This window comes from Sinocyclocheilus grahami, unplaced genomic scaffold (genome assembly GCF_001515645.1).
Source record: "Sinocyclocheilus grahami isolate Dianchi unplaced genomic scaffold, SAMN03320097.WGS_v1.1 scaffold16.1, whole genome shotgun sequence".
NCBI lineage: Eukaryota > Metazoa > Chordata > Actinopteri > Cypriniformes > Cyprinidae > Sinocyclocheilus > Sinocyclocheilus grahami.
Window position 1 is genome coordinate 4103175 of NW_015505195.1, and position 15917 is coordinate 4119091.

The 15917-nt window shown below is 39.9% G+C and overlaps 1 protein-coding gene across 1 annotated transcript; it reads right to left on the bottom strand.

Annotated features, from left to right (window-relative positions):
• Positions 1–7024: 7024 nt before the first annotated feature.
• Positions 7025–10665, bottom strand: LOC107549203 (prosaposin receptor GPR37L1-like). Its single transcript, XM_016230205.1, has 2 exons — positions 9906–10665; positions 7025–9040 (listed from the first exon to the last, which is right to left on the bottom strand). The coding sequence occupies exons 1-2, from the start codon at positions 10512–10514 to the stop codon at positions 8198–8200; spliced, it is 1452 nt and encodes a 483-aa protein (XP_016085691.1). The 5' UTR covers positions 10515–10665; the 3' UTR covers positions 7025–8197.
• Between the last annotated feature and the right edge of the window lie 5252 nt (positions 10666–15917).

Here is a 15917-nt window from a genome sequence, read left to right on the forward strand (position 1 = left end):
AAGCTTTAGTAGGTAATTTGACCAAAAAGTAAGAGAACCTGATAAAATTAAAGAAAACTGAGCAATAAAATATCTTATGATTGTACAAACTAAAATATATAACTAATACAAATCAAACTACATTAGTTTATCAGTAATCCTAAAAAAAATTTAAATTCAGTATTGTATCTTTTTTGTGTTCTGTTTCTCACAATCAAAGGTAACTGTCAGAATCTGTGGGGACTACGAGTTTCATTCACACAGACCAATTTTGTTCTCTATCACACAACATGAAGGGGAAAAAAGGAGTGAGATGTCCTGGGCCCTCGAGAAGCAGGGAAATTTGGCCTCTCCGTGAGCCACTGCAACACCTACTCTTGTTTTTAGATTGCCATGTGCCTTGAATACACAAGAATGACAAAACATGCAATGGAAAACTTTTCTTTTCCATCCTTAAACTGGCATTGTGATTTAGTGAATCAGAATAAAACTCACTAGCGTTTCCTTTCCTCTATTCGTGGTGGTCCATAGCTCCGGTTGCGTTGTTTTTTTGTGCCCAGGACCTCAGTCCAGACCCTGATTTGTATGTTAGTGTACTCAAGGGGCCAAAACTAGTTGCCACAGCAACTGTGTTGAATCTCTCATGGACCCCCCCGTCCCCTTCCACCCTCTCTCAGCCTCCCCTCTCAGAACTCGATGAAACAAAACATTGTCCCTTAACAAGGCGCAGAGAGACAGCATTCTGTTCAGAAGTGCAGGACATTCAGGTCATATTAGTCCTTCCTCATTGAGTTTAGTCTGAGAATAAGAGAGTCCCCCCACAGGACACTCATCACTTTCTCATGTCTGCTGAGGGTGACTTGAAACGGGAAGCCCTGGATTCACCTCACCAGACTGACATGCCCATGCCAAGATAACTCTTAAAGGTGTACACAAATGAATGGAAGAAGTGTCAGTAGGTGAGGTTAGAGTTCTGAGGCATAGGGTCTGTCTTGTCTGGGGCCTAGATCTCTCTTTCATCTGTTAAAACTCTCATTTCAATGCAGAATGGAAAGTGGACTGGCTCTCAAGGGAGCACAGATTAACATCACTTGTCAAACAATGCAATTATATAAACTTCTTATTTATCTGTTTATTATTTTCTTTTCTTAAATAATTAAAAAAAAAATTATGCTAGCGTTTGCATGTGTATTTATCTTTGGAGTTGTTTCTGTAGTTTATTTGAAGCAAAATTCATGTCACAATATTTTACAGACTTGCTGTTAAATGATTGTATTTCTGGAAAGCACATTGTACATTGACCATGTAGATATATAATAACCATGTAAATATTGAATAAACATGTCAAAAAAAAACTTCTTGAGTTTTTATTGTTCCCTTTCGAGCAGTTTCTCTCGTTGCATTGACAAGTGTATGGGGGAAACTCCTGTTTACTCTGATACTGAAGCCTGATTTCTTCAACCCACCAAAAGGGGAGGAGCCAACCTCTATATAAGTCGGCCCTGAGTGCCATTTCATCAGAATTGTTTTCCTTCAGTGACGAAGATCATCTCCTTTCTGACTCTGAAAGCAAGAAGCCGAAGAAGGAAGAAGGCCAGAAGCCTTCCCCTGCGGCCATCTAAGAGCAAATTTCCAGAGACATCGCCTGTCTAGGTAGTGCCCATGCAGAGGCTGCACTCACTGAGACGACATGCTCTCACTGCGAGAGCATGAGTCTCGCCCTTCTCCACTCGCAATTCGGCTTCTTTAATGAAGGTGGTCCTACCCAATCTGCTCTCCCGTTTCCTCTTCTTTCTCTAGGAGAAAGAAACAGCGGAGCAGTGGGGCTTTAACACTATGCTTGAGTGAAATCAAGCTGGCGCAGCTCCCGCATCCTTCACTCTCCCCCCAAAGCCTTGATTCTCCTGTATGCTTCACTTGTGAGGATCAGCACCCCTTGGCGGCTGTGAGCAGCTTGATTTCCTTTGGTGCATCTGAGGAGGAAGCCGTCATGTCATGTCATGAGTTGAAAGCCCATGCAGTGCAACCATCTAAACCATGCAGGACTACCTCATCCCTAGCAAACAGGGCTTACTCAGCGGCTGGCCAGGCTGGCTCAGCGCTCCACAGGAAGGCGGTGCTTCAAGTGTTCCAGGCCAAACTTATCCGCACCATGGACGAGTCTGGCCAGAGTTCTGATGCCTTTAGAGAGCTGTGCACAGCAACTGACCTGGCTTTGGAACTGGAGCACCACCTTTGGCTGAATTTGACAGAGATCAGGGATGCCGACAAGGTCATCTTCCTAGACTCACCAGTCTCTCCTAAGGGACGGTTTGGCCCTGCAGTGGATGGTTTTGCAGAGAGGTTTACAGCAGCACAGAAGTCATCGTAGGCAATACATCACTTCCTGCCGAAGCGCTCCAGTGCGGTGGCTTATTCAAGTCACCAGAAGGCTCCATCCGCTCAGCAGCCTGCCAAGCCAGCGTCGCCTCAGCCCCAGCCTAATCTGAGCCTGGGTTTCAGCAGAGCCCCTGGACAGCGAAACATTACCCATTTCTGAAGCACCAAGGTCCCCACCCCAGAGGGACGTTGGACCCTGAGCCTCAGAAGCAATCCCTCGCTGTCCATCCCTCCAATTAAAACCAATCGATGGAAGCTCCATTCAAGCTGGGCCCATCCTTCTCATTCAGTGCACTCCCTGACTGCTCAGCAACTAGTGGTGTCATTCAAATTAGGGACTTCACGTCCGCACAGGGCTTTCCAGAGAATGCTCGGCCTCATGTCAACCGCTTCCTCTGTGATTCCTCTGAGCCCGCTCAGTGGCTCTGGCTCAAAGCCCATGTCCTGTCCCACGCTTGGCGCCTAGGATGTTTTCATCTCAGGGTAACCCACCGCTGCTTCAGAGCCGTAGCCCCTTGGAAAACCTCTCGCCTGTTTCAATCAGGCATCCCATTGGGACTGACCTCCAGAAGGAAGGTGGTCACAACAGTTGCCTCCAACTCAGTTGGGGAGCTCTGCACGAGGGCAGACCGATGTTCGGCTCCTAGTTAAACCTGGAACAGCTCTTACAAATCAACTGCCTCTAGCTGACGGCGGTTTTTCAGGCCCTAAAAACCTTCCTGCCGGCCTTAAGGGAGCACCACGGCCTGGTCCATTTGGACAACATGACGGTGGTAACCTTTCACCCTCAATACCACGACTGAAGTGAGACCCTTGAGCAAGGCCAAACCCCCAACTGCTTCCCGGGTGCCGCAGCAATATGGCTGCCCACTGCTTCGGGTGTGTGTTCACTACTGTGTGTGCACTTGGATATTCCAAGTATGGGCCATCATACTTGGCCACATGTCACTTCATTTTCCCTTTTACTTTCACTCAGGTCACGCTCCCTTCACAGGTTGGCTTGACGCCTCCTTTTATGAGGACAGGGCAAACTCCTCTCACTGAGAGCAGTTCATGAGCCGGCCAGACTGAACCAGGGGGCAGACATGCTGTCCAGGGACAATGTAGATCCAGGAGAATGGAGACTACATCCCCAAATGGTTCAAATGTTTTGGTCTGTCTTCGGGAGGGCAGAGGTGGACCTCTTAGCCTCAGAAGACAACTTTCACTGCCCAATCTACTTTTTGAGAGTAATTGGCCCAGCGCTCGCCTGTATGTCTTCCCCCCTGGTTTCTCTGCTTCCTCAGGTCATCAGACAGGTCAGGGAAGCCACATGCTCAGTCATCCTGGTGGCCCCCCACTGGAGGAATCAGATGTGGTTCCCCGAGTTGATTCAGCTGCTATCGGCAGCCCCTTGGCTGATAAAACTGAGGGAGGACCTTCTCTTGCAAGCGAAGGGCATGATTTGGCATCCCCGGCCAAATCATGTTTGGCCTCTTGATGGGATCATTTTGGAGGCTAGAGCTCCGTCTACATGACGTAATAGTCATTCTTCTCTTCCAGCATGGAACGAGGACCCGTCCTCTTGTGAAGTGTCCCACGTGCTAACCTTTCTAGAAGAACTGCTGGATAAGGGGCACACCTCTTCCACGCTCAAAGTATATGTGGCAGCCATCGCGGCGAATCATTCACTCGTGGCTGACCAGTCAGTCGGCAGAAACGACTTACTCGTTACATTTCTGAGGGGAGCTCAGAGATTTAATCCACCTCGCCCTCATAGTGTGCTAACTTGGGACTTGGGTCAAGCGAGTCAGTGACCACCAGAAAAATGGCCAGCTCCTGGGCTTGGTCCAGCGGGATTTCTATTGGTGATATTTGTGCGGTCACTGGCTGGTAGTTGCCGTCTATCTTCACTAGGTTTTATAAATTGGACATCCCTGCAGGCCCGGATTTTGTCTGCTTAATACTACCTAATCCCTTTTGTAAGTGGAGAGGGTTATGTTATGTAGTCCTCAGCCTAAATGGCTTTGGCTCATGCTTACAGGAGCCCTCAGTATGAGTGTCTGTGCTGGGCTCGCAGAGCGGCATCGTTCTGCACTTGCTTATAGCACAGCACTATTGGATGTGTTCCCCATAAGTGTGTCAATGCAACGGGAGAGTCCGTTCAAAAAGAAACACTCCAGCTACTAATGTAACCTCAGTTCCCTGAGATAAGGGAACGGGGCGTTGTGTAGGCTGCAGTGCTATATGGCTTCACACAAATCGATGACTGTCGCTTCAGTCGAAAGATTCTGACGAAATGGTGCTCAGAGCCGACTTATATAAAGGTCGGACCTCCCCATTGGTTTGTGCAGCTACAAGAATGTGAACAAATCAGGCTTCGGTATCAGAGTAAACAGGAGTTTCCGCCATAAGCGTGTCAACGCAATGCTCGTTCCCTTATCTCAGGGAATCTCAGGAGGTTGTAGTAACCGGTTGTTAGTAACCAGAGCGTTTCTCAACATTCATTTTGGGATTTCTTGTTTTAGGTGCAGTGTTGAGTGATGTATTATGCATATATTCAGATAAACTCACATTTTGAGGGTTTGTTTTGACATTGATATGCAACATACATTTTTACATTTTCTGAAGAACGTGTGAGGTGTTTGCCCCTGCAAAAAGGCATATCAATCTATCCATCCTATTAATAATAAATATTATTATTATTTTAGATATTTATTATTATTATATTATTATTTAATTATTATATTACATATATGAAGGCTTTAGATGCGAAAAAATTCCATCTGAGATTTTTTTTTCGTTTAAATGAGCATTTTTACCAGGCTCCTATGTTTAGGTTAGATTTAGTCTGTATATATATATATAAACTGATGAATTGAAATGAACTGAACCGTATTACTGTGTTACTGTTACTATTGCCATTTAACAACTCTGTGGTTTCTTTGTTTGAGTTGTGACTTATATACAGTGACAAATGATTTTAAACCGTGAATTTTTCTGAGATTTTTTTTTCGTTTAAATGAGCATTTTTACCAGGCTCCTATGTTTAGGTTAGATTTAGTCTGTATATATATATATATATATATATATATATATATATGCAAAAGAGTTCATACACAACACTTGACAGATTTAGTCTTTGGAAAACTTTGTAGAATGTAAGTAATGTCTTAAGGGCCCAATTATATATAAACTGATGAATTGAAACGAACTGAACCGTATTACTGTGTTACTGTTACTATTGCCATTTAACAACTCTGTGGTTTCTTTGTTTGAGTTGTGACTTATATACAGTGACAAATGATTTTAAACCGTGAATTTTGTACACAGACATGCTAAGTTGCAACTTCTTCGTTTGGAAATACATTTTTTTAAATTAGAGCTTGTTTCTTTAGCCCTTCAGAAAAATGCCACGCCTGCAGATGCACAATCTTGCACAATGCTTTTTCTTCTTCTTCCAAGTCTGGCGTTTAAATAGATTTATAATAAATGCATCACATTAAATTCTAAAACCATTAGGTGCTTTTATGTTGACTAATCAGTCAGTCTCCTTTTTTTATCTTGGAGTTTTGGAACATGACGTCAAATATATGTTTGTCTAGTGGGAGATGTACCTCTTGTTCAAAATGACATTGTCCTGGAGGTGACCTCAATAAGAACTCATGACACTGAACATCTAATGTGAGCTGTCATGCTTAATTGGACAATGAAATAGAGTAAATTTGAATGCAACTGAATTAACATGAAGTAAATCACAATTGTACTTTCCAAATCCAAAAGTGAATATACTGAAATATACCTATATACCAATATACCTGAAACTACCTCTTTTAATGTTTTGTTTTTATTATATCCATGATTTACTGTAGTATAATGCTTCCTGTCATAATGAGTGTTGTGAAGAGATTTGTTGATTTGTGGCACAAACTTCATTACGGAGAACAGAGCCTTGTCTGTTCTCCTGCAGTCATAATGGCCAGTGGATCTCCTCTCTTAAAGCCCTCCTCACTTCTCTAATGAGGCCATTCTCTACCTCTCTCACTTGTCTTCTGAATCTCTGAAAGGCTCTGAGCGCAAGCCAAAACCACAAGACAGAAGAGGTCCAGCCCCCTCCCAACAACCCCTGCAACAACACACGTCAGTCTAACCCAAACATTTGTATCTTTGATTTAGTTTAATATCTTTCACGGTCCACTGAATGTTAGATAATCAATTTGAAGATGAGTTTTTCGAGAGCCCATCTGAAAAAACACGTATTTTATATGACTAATGACTCCTTTCAGTGTCTAAGCTTGCTTCCATACGTACTGGTCAGCACACCGACGAACATGACAAGCGTACAAACGTTGTACTACTGATGAATTCTTTGATTCCTACATTGACAAGAAAAGGTGGCAAATCCAAGTGGGTTTTTTGTTCACACTTGGCCATTCTGGAAAAAACACGTGAATTTTTAGACGGTATCTTGGCAACTCAGCCGTAGTCTGGCTATTGATATTCACAGTAGAAGCTTCCATCTCCTTTTCAGAACAATAGAAACCTTAAGGGAATGAAGAAACCAAGTCTTTAAGGACAAATCTTCTCCCTCAGGCCCTGATGGACATTTGAGAGATTAGTACAACTCTTGACACTATTTCTTGCAATTTCAAAGATGAATAAGACAACATAAATTATTTAAAGACATTTACTGAATAGAGTTTTATAAACTGTTTATGGACTTTTAAAAGAATTTGCTTATGAAAGCAGCTATATGCAAAGTTACAATAATCCCTTGAGGAGGTACACCATTCAAATTCTGTCTTTTTGTCTCACCATACTACATGAAGGGGCTCGAAAAGCTAGTTTGCTCAGGGAGTTTGCATTCAAAAATGATCTATTTACATTCTAATACAGCTGAGTGCTTATATACAGAAGTTCACAATCAACAGTGTAGACCAATGTTCAATGTTCAGTGGTTATGAAAAAAGAGGCATTAATTAAAATTAGTGATAAATAGCATTTGCCTGAGTAACAGACAAAAACTCCTTACATTTTTGTTTCACAAGTTTTCCTATTATATGAACAAGATGATGTGTTATTTGTGATCTGGTAGTATTCACTGCATTTCTGATATAATGAATATTTATACACTCAGAGCTATGTGTAAAATTCATTGTCTGTACAGAAAAGTAGATCTATGAATGTGGGACATTTGAAGTAAAAATTACAGTGACTTAATGGAGACCCTGGTGATATATTAAAGGGATAGTTCACCCAACAATCAAAATTGTGGCATCTTTTACACCCCCTCATGTTGTTCCAACCCGGTATGACTTCCTTTCTTCTGCAGAACACAAAAGTGGATACAATGAAACATTGTTTTGTCCATTCAATGAAAGTCACTGGGGTCCAAAACAACACTGGAGCCCTCTGGCTTCCATTGTGTGGACATAAACATGGAGACGTCTTACAAAATATCTTTTTTTGTGTTCTACAGATGAGAAAAAGTCAATGGTTTGAAATGACGCGAGGGTGAGTAAATTATTGGGTGAATTATCATTTTAAGAATTTATAGGTACATTGAGCCATCCTGAGATATTATGGAATTAATCTTCAGATTTGTGAACATAATTTAGAGCGAATTAGCCTTCAGATGCCAAACTTAGAACTTAGATCTTAACTAAAAAATGATTTTTACCCACTAAGTTTGTACCAAAACCAAAATTGCAAATTGGACAAATTGCAAAGCTAACTTGCTCCAACATAACAGTAAGAACTGCTAATGTAAAGATGACCACTTGTGGATAATGGGAAGAAGGTAGGTTGTAGGTTCCATGTCATCTCATGATGTCATCACTTAGGGACGGGATCCACCTACTCAGCTGCCAATGGACAAGATGGTTGAACTGTCCTTGGCTTTGTCAAAAAAAATGGAGGACACGTCATTTGTGGTCTTGAGCTTGCCTTCAGCGACATTTTGGGTAGATGAAGAGTTGCTCGGTTGGCATTCTTCACAGCAGCAGCAGCAACAGTCCATGAAGGCCTGGCCCAGAGACTTGCACAGGCAAAGCAGCAGCACTGGTGTCACAGATGACTTGAAGAACAGAAAGAACTGGTTTATGAGGGCCAGAAGAGAAGTCACCACCTCAGACACCTGGATGGGAGCATACGCCAAAGTCAGGTTGCAAACATTCTCTGGCAGTGTACAGACACCATATACGACTGCTAGAGCCATGACCGTGCAGTTGAGCTGCCGTTCGACTTGCTGAGCGTGCTGAAGCTTTTGTTTTTTGGATGGAGATCGTTCCTCGGGCCGCTTAGAAGAACTTCCGCTCCCGCCGGATACATGACATGTGGCCAGCTGACAGAGCAGGGTGAAGACAACAGGCAGACAGAAGTAACAGCCGAAGTACCACCACATGCGTGCATCGTGGTAGTTGATAATGAGAGAATAGATGGATTCGGGGAGATCTGGATATGGACTCATGATGCAGGTGTCCACTTGGTGACCCAGACTAGGTGGTGTCACCTGATGCAGCTGCCACAGGAGCAGCTCAGGAGCCGCTAGCACCATGGAGCCAATCCAAACCACCGCCAGCTTAGCCAGGACCTTCTGACAGCGCTCAACTCGTCGGGCCTTTGGCATAGAGCTTGTGGCAGCGTGGAAGCGGTCAATGCCCAAAGCACACAGACTGAAGGTTGTCACACCAAGAGAGGTTACCTGGAGGGTGTGCAAAAAAATCATTATTGTTATAATCATATAATATATGTTTGTGTTTTCATTATGTTTTTTCATGAGATACAGTAAAAATAAATTATTAGATTATTAAAACTGTGGTAATTATTTTCATGTTATGTGAAATTTCATGTTATCGTGAAATGCTATTATTATTAAATATAATATAAATATTTAAATATATAATGACATAGATAGTGGTACCTTAAGAGATTTAGTTAGGCTACAAAAAATAAATAAATGCTACAAGTGAATTTAGGAATCAGAACAGTATAATATAAAGTATGAAAAACTGATATTCATCTGAATTTGACTAATTACTAATTAAATTATTTTACATTTGACAGTGTTACTAAATAACACTAGCTTACTTAAAGTTACAATTACTAGATAAACTTTAAATGAGCATTAGATGATGACAAAGGTAATTGATATGTTAAAATAAGAGGAAGTGCACAATTAAATATCCTATATTGATCAACAATGATAAATCAAAAATCTGCAACATTGTCAAATAATATATAACCGATATGGTGTGCGTCACTCTTGATTGTCATAAATAGTAATCATAAAGATTTACATGTAGATTTGTAAGGACTTTTAGGTGACTACTTACATGGGTGTTTAAAATAGTTAATTCTGTGTGTTTTATGAAAACTAAAGTTAAAGTTACAGGGTTATTTTACTGCAGTGTTAGAAATCCAGAATTAATACTGTATCGGAATTTAAAAGTTCCTGTTAAAAAATATTGGCACTAGCTACATTTAAGATATATTTTTCAGGTACATTAGACCATGAGAAATTGATCAAGACTAAATGTAAACTTGACAATGCCTTAGAAGGGCCTTACCTCTATGTAAGGCACAACTCTGCAGGAGAAATCTCCCAGAAGCCTCTTATTGGTGAGTTCGTTAAAGACCACCACAGGCAGACAGAAGCACAACACCAGAAAATCCCAAAAAGCCAGACTTGCAAGAAAGTAGTTCCATGCGCTCCTCATGAAGTAATTTTGCCACACAATGCACATTACCGCCAGATTACCCACGATGCCAAAGGCAAACACCACAAAAGCCAAAAAGAGAATCCCATAAGCACTGTAAGAGCTGTCAGTAATGGGAAACAAAGGATTTTGGATTTTTGTGATGCTCCTTTTTGTTGGATCACCATTAGGAACCTGTTCACTAGTTATTTCAGTGCTGTTTCTATTTTCAGCCAGTGACGAATTGGCCATCTCTGTGAAGGCCAAATGACTTGTAGTTTGTGTGACCATGGTTCCTTTATCGTCATCTTCCACACGGAACACTTCTTGCGGTGTGCTTTCTTGTGAATCATCTTGATTAAAACTATCCTTGCCAACAGTTGTCTTGTCTTGACTTCCTCTTTTCGCTTCTGAAGCACAAGCACTCAGAAGCAAAGCCAGTGTCATAAGATAAATCAATTTATAATCTCGTATCCCCATCTTCAAGGCAAAGTCCAGTAATATACAAGTCAGAGGAAATTGCTTCAAAATCAGAAACTAAAAACAGATGGCAGAGGCTGAAGCTGAAGCAAAGACACTGATGAAGGCACTGCTGCAGTTTGGGATCCCTTGTGCCAAAAGGCTCTGTGTTCTGCAGTGACCAGAGAGCAGCTCTCTTATCAAAGCTATGGATGGCTGCTCCCTCTCAATAGGGGTCCATGGAGTCACACCCCCTTTTGCTGTTCTCCCACACTGACTGATGGGTGTGATTGCCCTCTGCTGGCATTAAAATGCTGTTTTAAAGCGCTATAATTTCACTACAATTTACTAAATTGAAAGTTTTTAACATTACTATTAAAGCGCAAGTAATGAAACTAGTTTTCAAGCTGTGGTGAATTAAATACAGATGAAACAAAATGCATAAATGCACATATACCAGTCAGAAGTCTGGAATAATTAATATTTTTTATGTTTTTGAAAAAAAACTCTTATGCTCACCAAGGCTTTAATATCTTTTAAAATGCTGTTTATTCCTATGAATTCAGCAGCCATTACTCCAGTCTTCAGTGTCACATGATCGTTTAGAAATCATTCTAATATGCCGATTTGGTGCTCAGTTAGTAATAATAATTTCTCATTATTATCAATGTTGAAAACTGTTTTTGCTGCTTAATTTGTTTGTGGAAACAGCTGTACAGTATTTTTGTTTACAGTCAGTGATGCAACCTGCACAGACATAGATTAAAGAGCACTGAAGAAACAAAATAGTGAAATAATATTAATTAAAAAGATTGTCTTGTAAAGAGCTGATTAATCCTTGTCTGACTGAAAAGACAGAATTCCTTAGCAAACAGAATGATTAGCTGAAAAAACAATACTGTAGCTGTGAACATCTTCAATACGTCAATACACTTTATCCTGGTTAGACAAACCTTTAAACATGACATGACTCAAGTTATCATGTCTGAACTTCTAGAAATCTAGATTAGAATGGTTTAGAAGATTAGATTGCTTCCAGAAAGGATTAGATTGCGTTAAATTAGAATGGAAAAAACATGCATGTGTAAATAAAATACTATCTCTATCTCTGTGTTTAATCTCAATCAGCATGATATCTGTTAAGCAGAGTGTGGTAACTTGGCATGAAAAATCACACTAAAGGCAGGACTGGAGTATGGTCGTTTAATATAAATGCATGCAAGGTACACAACACAGTCTGGCTACTCCGCAGCACACAGCGTTACTCTGCAATCTCTGGTGATTTCCCCCCAATATATGAACCTCCCCTACGGTAACAACGGGAACTGCTAGAATTGTACACAGTCTACTACAGTACACAGAGTTTGCGATACAAACTCTGTCTCGTATATGAATACATTACCTTTGACTGAAGATGCGTTTTTTTTCTGCAGTTCCTGCCTGAGAAGGCCGCAGTTTTCAAACAGACAGCAATGGCAGTTTACACATCAACCCTTCACAGACCACGAGTATTAAAATGAGTAAATGCATGTTAAATAAACACAGTCAAATGCACTGCGTGTGCCAAAATCTGTCAGCTACACACTTTCAAAATTCTTCTGTTGTAGTAAACAGTTTGCATGTGTATAATGCTTAGTACAGCAGCTCTAACAACGTAAGGGTGACATGGTGCTAGTGATTCAGAAATGTCTTCTTTCTCTTCACTTTTGGGGTTGTGCATAATATATTTGCATGACATCATTCATTAATTTTTAAATATGCCTAATACTGAAATCCATTAGGTTACCAAAGATATTCACATGCAGAAAGCTAACTTTGTTAGCTCAAGATGATTTGCTCTAGATACAGTATATGACTTAAGATAAGCTGATATCACTAATATTATTCTCTGTGATTTTTGTTCTTGATGGCTACGCAGCATTGGCTCTCATGGAAATTGCTAATGTAACAGTTTTGTGTGTGACTGTAAATAATTGACTGTAGTATATTCATTAAAATGTAAAATACTCTGCATAAGTGTCATCACACAGTTCTTTGCACACTGGAGTCACAGCATGTATGGCTGCTAAACTCTGAAACTTGATGCTTAATGGGCAGTAATGTTACTGAAACAGGAAGGAGTGGCACATTTACATATTTTGTGGGTATGGGTGGAGGATAGATTATCCATATGGATGATATTATCTCTCGGCTCTACATTCACACACGTGCATAAAAAAGCAAAGAGCAGATTACATTTACAACAAAACATTTCCTAAATATTAGCATCCCACCCACATCAGTCAGAAAGAGTTATGTGTGCATAAAAACCATCCTATAAATTAAGATAAAAAATGCATATATTTACATTGTCATAATATTTCGATACTATTAATTTGAAGTAATAAATAAATAGTTGAAAATGAAATGTTGTTTAAAATTTACTCACCCTCAGGTCATCCTAGATAAATTTGTTTCTTCATCTGAACAGATTTGGAGAAATTTACCATTACATCACTTGCTCGCCAAAGGATCCTCTGCAGTGAATGGGTGCCGTCAGAATGAGAGTCCAAACATCTGATAGAAACATCTCAATAATCCACAAGTAATCCACACCACTCCAGTCCATCAGTTAACGTCTTGTGAGGTGAGAAGCTGCATGTTTGTAAGAAACAATCCTCATCTACATCTTGGATGGTCTGAGGGTGAGTATGTTTTCAACAAAGTTTAATTTTTGGGTGAACTGTTACTTTAAATATGAATCTTATCATCATAATGATATGCAATTACATCACAAAACATTATAAAGTTTGGGTGCAGGGACTGCAAAACCATAACATATAAAATCCAAGTGCTTTAAGATATCCAATACCAACAGGAAATGTAATCTAATACTAATGAGGGCATCATTAGTGGTTACTCTGAGGGAGTTCTGGAGAATTTTTCTGGGTTTTACTCTGCTCCATTTACAGGAAATGCATGATGTTTCATATCTGGGAAAAATGCTGACAGCGTTTCTATTTTTCCATTATAATGACATTGTTTTTGAACTTAACAAAATAACTTAAAACTGACAGAGGACATTTTTTGTGGTAATGAAGTTTTCCTCCTGTTTGATAAGTGGGCTGAGGCATTGTAAACGTCTCCCTGTGTCAATAAGGATATGAGGAACAAACTGTAGGTAAAGCTGGAGGATCCTTTGGTCATGCGCCTTAAGTGAGCATAGCATGCACACACACACACACACACACACACACTTCCTATGTAACAACTTTTTTTTGTCTTTGCTACTCTCAGTTGTTATTTGGCTCATTCTTGAAGTAATAACTTTGAGTATTTGTTTAATGTAGTCATTTACAGCTCATGTAAGTTTTCCTCAGTTTCACCTGACTGTCTGTTAAGAGTCATTAATATGCAGTCAGCCAAAATCTGTTCATGACCTTGCCCTTATAGGGAGATCTGAGCTAAAAGTGAGATTTAACGAGCCAACGGAGGGTAGCAAATAACCTGTAAAATACTGGTTTTGGAGATAATGTGAATATAAAAAATATTTCCAAATGAGGCCATAGCTAAGGCTAGGGAAAAAAAATCCTTCTATGGTGTCAGAAATTTTGTTATGGTTGCACGTGATTTATTCACCGACTGAAGAACTAATTAGAAAAGAGACAGCTCTTTGAAAAGTCAGCACTTTAGTTTACTCTCAATTATTGTATTTTAAATAATAACAGTAAAGTTAAAAGCTTTGCTAATGTGCAAAGTAGTTTTAATGTAATACCATGACAGCAGATCTGAGAAGGTGTTGCTCAGTTCTGTGACTTCAGCAACATGTCTCACTTGTGTAAATACTGTTGTGCACCAACATTCCCAAAATATGACCGTAATTACTCAACTAGAGTTTTCACATTGTAATCAGAAACACAGGGTTGCACAAGGAGAGAGAATGGGAAAATCATAATAAACTTCTAATTGACTTTCAGTGCCAGCCAGCAGTGCAAATCCAGCCACAATTGAATGATTTGAATGCAAATTTGCCTGGACATTCATTTTGAATATGTGGAAACTCAACTCGACGTTCAGAGCAAGTACTTGTGCACAGATGTGATTTTGCATGTCACAGATCTGTGCGTAGGTAGCTTTTCTTGCTGATGGTGTCATTTCCATGGCTCTTGTGAATAATCATTTTATATACCAACTAGACATAGTGTGACCTTTTCATACATGAATGGAAAGATGGATAGCACCTTTCTCATCTGTGAATCTAAAGCCTCTCAACATAAACCACAACACATCAAAGTGTGAAACTCTCTTGCTGTAGTAACTACCAGTACTACATTGAAGAATATAGAGCTGCTGGAGCATTAAATATTTATAATATTATATTCTTGAAGTCTTTATTATTACCATTATGCACAAAAACATCACTTGGTGGATCAGATTGATATACTGCTGAAGCTAAACTGGCCTATCAAAATGATGAAAAAATTTGATTGTGCATCTATATTTAAACCAAGAGCCCCTTATTGTGTTGCTGAATATCATGTTTTGTCTTAAGAACTGAAGCAGGAAATTTAGTCCAAGTTTATGAAATGAGAGGTTGGGTGGGTCTGTTTTTATAGAAGCCTGTGCCTCTATACAGCTTTCTCATAGAGGAACTTTCTCATACATTACCTAATCTAACCCTTAAAATAAAATGTTGGTTGTTGTAACATAATGCTAGTCAGATATTAGTCAAAATAACATTTTACGCGAATAAGGTATAGACTATATTAAAGGCATTTAAAGTGCCCCTATTATGGATTTTTGAAAATTACCTTTCATGCAGTGTGTAACACAGCTCAAAGTGAATGAAAACATCCTGCAAAGTTTTAAAGGGGTCATATGATGTTGCTAAAAAGAATATTATTTTGTGTATTTGGTGTAATGAAATGTGTTTAATGCGGTTTAAGGCTAAAAAACACATACTTTTCCACATACTGTACATTATTGTTTCTCATCTATGCCCCGCCTTTCTGAAATGTGTTGATTTTTACAAAGCTCATCGGTCTGAAAAGCAAGGTGTGCTGTGATTGGCCAGCTATCCAGTGCGTTATGATTGGCCGAATACCTCAAGCGTGTGACGGAAATGTTACGTCCCTTACCATACTGTGATGCCCTGTCAGGCCAGAGCGACGAGGCAAAAACATGAAAACCCATAATAAACAAGGCATTCGTTGCATCCAGTGGGGACATAATTATGGATTATAATGACTTATACTGTCTTTTTACGCGTTGCGTTGCATCGTGCCGCACCGAACCGCGTAAACATAAAACCATGTCTGCATTTGTGATCGGAGAAATGACGAACAACAAGCCCTACTCTACACTGCCCAAAAAAACTCACTTTAAATATAAAAAATATAAAAACTCTTTAAATATAAAAAACTTACTTACAGTCCATGAGTCAGA

Bases quoted from the DNA above. Each gene is read 5' to 3' on its own strand.
- LOC107549203 (XM_016230205.1), bottom strand. From the start codon at position 10,514: ATGGGGATACGAGATTATAAATTGATTTATCTTATGACACTGGCTTTG. The intron at 9,041-9,905 runs GTAAGGCCCTTC...CACACCCTCCAG, and splicing joins GAGTTGTGCCTTACATAGAG to GTAACCTCTCTTGGTGTGAC.